Source organism: Kryptolebias marmoratus, linkage group LG3, assembly GCF_001649575.2.
Source record: "Kryptolebias marmoratus isolate JLee-2015 linkage group LG3, ASM164957v2, whole genome shotgun sequence".
Taxonomy (NCBI): Eukaryota; Metazoa; Chordata; class Actinopteri; order Cyprinodontiformes; family Rivulidae; genus Kryptolebias; species Kryptolebias marmoratus.
In genome coordinates this window covers 29707973-29713292 of record NC_051432.1, presented here as the reverse complement: position 1 = coordinate 29713292, position 5320 = coordinate 29707973, and the positions used below count along the sequence as shown (strand labels likewise).

General features: G+C 47.0%; 1 protein-coding gene across 1 annotated transcript in view; it reads left to right on the top strand.

Annotated features, from left to right (window-relative positions):
• LOC108228520 (neuronal membrane glycoprotein M6-a) overlaps positions 1 to 5320 on the top strand; it is an 18433-nt gene that overhangs the window by 12032 nt on the left and 1081 nt on the right. Inside the window, exons 2-6 of the mRNA XM_037975003.1 lie at positions 1847 to 2039; positions 2506 to 2662; positions 3642 to 3795; positions 4779 to 4855; positions 4926 to 4991. Of these exons, the coding sequence (XP_037830931.1) occupies positions 1847 to 2039; positions 2506 to 2662; positions 3642 to 3795; positions 4779 to 4855; positions 4926 to 4991 (647 nt within the window). The remainder of the gene's footprint in view (positions 1 to 1846; positions 2040 to 2505; positions 2663 to 3641; positions 3796 to 4778; positions 4856 to 4925; positions 4992 to 5320) is intronic.

The window sequence follows — 5320 nt, the reverse complement described above, 5'->3', positions numbered from 1 at the left end:
TTGGTTGGTTGGTTGGTTGGTTGGTTGATTGGTTGGTTGGTTGGTTGGTTGGTTGGTTGGTTGATTGGTTGGTTGGTTGGTTGGTTGGTTGGTTGGTTGGTTGGTTTTCTGTTTGTCCAACCAGGTTTCAAAGAAAAACATGGCGTTGAATCCAGACCTGAATCTTTGTGCCGTTGTGATGATGGACCTCAGCGGTTCACAGTGATCTTGCTGTAATGAAAGGAGGGTGATCATGTAATTGTTTGCCTGTCAGTAAAATATCTCATGATCCACTGAATGAGTTCGTCACACGAGACTCACCTCAGATCAGGTTTTTCAGCCGGGACTCTTCCTGCAGCTCTTTCCTTGCTGCTGTTTGTTTAACTATTTATCTTTCCAACATGTTCAGCTGGAATCAGTTATTTCATGCAGAAAGTTCATGTGTAGGCGGGGCTTAAAGGCCCACATGACTCCAAAAACCCAACATGGCAGCTCCCATAAACCGGTTCCTGCTGGCTTCAACTCCCAACAACAAGAGGAAGAAGAGACACTTGGTTCATGTAACTCAGTCACCTTTACAGACACTGAGGTACAGTTTGGTGTGGTAGTAGCTGAGAGTCCTTCCCATTAGACCCTCTGAGGGCTGAAACACTATGTGAGCTCACTGGTGATGGAAGAAGCAGCTTCCTGACAGGCGGTAGGTGCTCTGACTGGACCGTCTGGAAATAGGTGTTGAATAGTTTCTGAGCTCAGGAAGTCTAAACACTGGATGTCAGGGTTTTGGTTTCAGAGGTCATATTTCATATCATACCAGTCAGATCTTTTTGTTTCGGTCTGTAATGTGTAACATATCAGACTGGTTCTGTTAACGTTTCTCACTGGGCTGCGACTGTCGGAAAGGCGTGGTGAGCAACATTTAAAATGTCTCCGAACGTTCATGAGGACTCCCGGTGTCCCTGCATGAAGTCCAGGACTTCAAGTTAAATTTTCTGTCAGAACAAACACAGAGTCGGCACTGATAAGATACCTTCCCTCTGAGATGTCCTCATACGGTGGAACGGGTCCGCTCTCAGGTCAGTGTTCGGTCCTGCTGCCCTCTCAGAGAGACGACCTTCCTGTTACGGCTGCTGGCGTCATGACTTCCAGTGAGCGCTCTCTGACAGGCGGAGGTCAGGTTTGTCGAGCCTGAAGCTGAAAAATAACATTTGAACTTTGTATTCATCTCTGAGCGTGAGCAACACTTCCTGTGATGTAAATAACAAAAACACCACGGAGTTTCACTCTAATGTCCTGAGAGACTCTCAGTCAAACTGCTCTGCCTGAATTCATCCTGCTCCAAAGTTAGGATGAAATGTTTGCAGCAGTTTGAAGTCTTTGATCAGGTTTGTATTTTGGCTCCCTGTGAAACTGAGATTGACCCCTGAGTTCAAAGGTCACGCAGCTTTAATGAGGTTAGAAGGTCAGAGGAGACTCAGGAGGTGCAGTTTGTGGCTGAAGCTTTTTTCTTAACAATGTTGTTAAAATCTTGTCCCGTCTCGTCCTCGTGTCCCCCAGGATGCTGTCCTGTCTCGTGGAGTGAGTGTTTTGTTAATTATCAGTAAAACACGAACGCTCGGTGTTTAACCCTCCTGGGTTCATTTGACCCGAAGGCTCCAGGAGGGTTAAACTATGAAGGTTTCTGACTTTTTGCACACAACATTTCATCATGTAGAAATATTTTAGATCCCATCAAACTTTCAGCCTGATGTAATCTGACCTCTGACCTCTGACCCCTGTCTGAGGAACAGTTTACAGAATAAAGTGTTTCTGTTTGATCAGTATGTGTGTTACCATAGCGACAGCATCATCCCTGTGTGTGTGTTCTCAGGCTGTAAGGAGTGCTGCGAGCGATGCGTCGGCAGTCTGCCCTGGGCGTCGCTCATCGCCACCATCCTCCTCTACATGGGCGTGGCCTTGTTCTGTGGGTGTGGCCACGAGGCTCTGAGCGGCACCGTCTCCATCCTCCTGAACTACTTTGATGTGACCAAAGGCCCCGGAGGAGGACTGGATGTGTTTACCATGTGAGTGAAAGTCCTTACAGGTGGGGTTCTGCTGAGGGGGTTCTAAGGTGGAGGTTCTAAGGTGGAACACACAGGAAGCGTCTGCTGTTCTGCGGTTTGAGTTAGCTCTAAATTCAGAGACGAGATCAAACACAGAGTGTAAAAGCAAATAAAGTCTACATTACTTCATTTAAATTAAAAATAAATGAGCTTCAGCATGGGGGAACATCTAATTAATCTAGAACGTGGAACATCTGAAAGGAGTTCTTCAGAAGTTTGAATAAAGGTGAAAGTTCAGACAAACATCCAGGTCCTTCTGTTTTCAGCAGCTCCACATTATATTTCAGCCTCATCTTCCTCTGATCCCACCTTCAGCCAACCCGACCACCCCCCACCTCCTCCATGCTTCAGACAGATGCACACACACTTAGAGACATCACTCCGGGATGTAAACAGATAAACACTCACAGGCCTCTCCTCTCCGCAGCATCGACATCCTGAAGTACATCATCTATGGCCTGGCAGCTGGCTTCTTTGTGTTCGGAGTGCTGCTGCTGGTGGAGGGCTTCTTCACCACCGGAGCCATCAGGGATCTCTACGGCGAGTTCAAGATCACCGCCTGCGGACGCTGCCTCACTGCTTTCGTAAGAAACAGACCCGACCCGCACACAGCCAGGGTTAGGGTTGGGTTCAGACTGAAGGGTTCGAACAAACGAAGCAGTAAAACTCTGACAACTCTTACTTTCTCATTGTTTCCAAACAGCTGAGCTGAAGTTTCTTTCAACCGTTACGACTGAAACAGATGTTTCATTTACGGAATTATATTTAAAACCATCAAATCTACCTGATCTCATTTATTTATATAAATTTAGATGAATTTGTGGTCTTAAAGCAGAGGTCCGGTCCGGTCCGACCCGACCCGATATCTGCTTCCTGCTCCGGACCTGGAGGAAGGAAAGTGACAGATTTGCTGTTTGGGATTCGTCCCACAAACGTTTTTACTCGTCTTCTTCACTCAGATCTCCTCCGAGGTTATTTCTCCGTTCCTCACACGTGTCCAGGGTTAGGAATTAAAAACACATTAAAATTAAAATTAAACCACATGGTTAGGCTTATAAATTTATACATGTTAAAGGTTTGTATTTAACTGTGGACCACTCCGTTTTCCTCCACGTGTCAGAAGGTTTCTCACTGTGAAAGCTTGTCTCCATGTGACGTCTCTGACTCCAGAGGGGGACGGACGCAGAGACAGATTAGCTTTGTCCGTTTCCTCCCAGGAAGGTTTTTGTTCCCACATCTGTAGTTTTCCTGAGCAGCGGAGGGGAAAAGCTTTCTGGCTCAGGCCTCTGGAGACGAGACGACCGCAGAGAGCAAAACACAAAGAAAGGCTTCCTGCGCCTCAGAGCCGATGAAGAGGACAGCAGGGGACCTGATCCTGGTCCTGGTCCTGGTCCTGGTCCTGGTCCTGTCCAGGTCCTGGTCCAGGTCCTGGTCCTGGTCCAGGTCCTGGTCTTGGACCAGGACCTGGACAGGACCAGGACCGGGACTGGACACCCCTGACATACAGTCTGACTGTTGGCTGCATGTTGAAATTAGTGTGAAATCTTTTTTGTGTGTTTGCAGCTGATGTTCCTGGCCTACCTCTTCTTCCTGGTGTGGCTCGGGGTGACGGCCTTCACCAGCCTCCCGGTCTTCATGTACTACAACGTTTGGTCCATGTGTCAGAACTCCAGCTCCATGGAGGGAGCCAACCTCTGCCTGGACCTGCGTCTGTTCGGTACATTCACACCCGACCCGCTCAGTCATGGTTCTGATGATGTTCTGACAGGCTGCAGCTGCAGAACTTTCCATCTGTAACTGGGCTGGTTGTTCCAGGATGTTCTGGAGATTCATCCTTTCATGCTCCAAGCAGGTTTTATTCAAGGACCCTTAATTTGTTTAGATGCATCTATCTTGTCTTCATGACATGATACTGCCACCACTGTGCTTCACTGTAGGGATTGTGTTAGTTGCTGATTTTCTACTGACTGAAATCTTTAATTTTGAAGAACATTTCAGTTTTATCAAACCTGAGATTCATGTTTCCCGGCCTGTCTTTGAGTTGAGACTAACTGCAGTTTGAGAAAATGACACAACCTCGTTGTCAACAAATCCAGCTGTCCAGATAAGGATGGATTTTTTGTTGACCATGCCAGTCTTCTCTGTATTTAATGTGCAGATGAGATGATTTCTGATCCACAGGAAATATTAACAATCAGGACATAAACTTTTAGACCAGACTGATGTTAATATTCTATATCCAGGTGTGTTGTTACACAAAAACAGGCTTTTAAAGATAAAAAGTGGAGATAGTTTGTGTGAAATGTCACATTTCAGTCTGAATTTTAATACAGGAGAATTGACAGATGATTATTAGGAGGCCCTGAAGTGTCAGAACTTCATGCTCCAGCTCCTTCCTGCAGAGCTTGGTGTTGTTTTATATGATGCAATCGCTGCTGGCGCCATGTTGTTCTCCACGGTAAATCATCAGGGTTTATCTGTGCTGCCCCCTGCTGTCCAACCCTTCCTACTGCAGACACACTGATGTTTTATGCTTCAGCTGCTGGGTCAGTGGGCATGACCCGGTTAGTCACGGTGCAGAACCTGTCAGGTGTTCACCTTGATTAAAGGCTCCTGCAGCTCTGTGGAAGTTTCTCCTCCTTCCTGCCTCTGATGATGATGATGATGATGTGTGAAGAAGCTCTTTGCTGTGTTCACCAGGAGCTGTGACCGTCTCTGAGGACAGGAAGGTGTGCACGGGAACTGAGAAGTTCTCCAGGATGTGTGTCTCCGACGAGGTGAGGATGATGATGAAGATGATGATACAGGTATGAAAGCTCCATCTGACGCCTGTGCTCTGTGCTGCAGCTGGACCTGACCTTCCATCTGTTTGTGTGTGCGCTGGCGGGGGCAGGAGCTGCTGTCATCGCCATGGTGAGAAGAATTACACTGAGCTCTGATTGGCTGAGCCTCGAACAGGAACTGATGCAGCTTTGTCTCTATTTCTGCTCATTAAAAGAGCTGAGAGGGAAACAGGCCCTATGTGAGCTTATCTTTGATCGAAGGTTAATTAGGAACCAATTTAGAAGCTTTAAACTGTTATCTTTAAACTTTTATCACAATTTTCAATTTGCTGAACTTCCTGCAGCTTTGAAAACAAAAACACAACAAACGTCTCGATCAGGAGCTGTGAGCTCCGACTGCAGAACACCTGAACCCGGTCCTGTTAGGACCTGAACCCGGTGCTGTTGGAGCTCTAAACC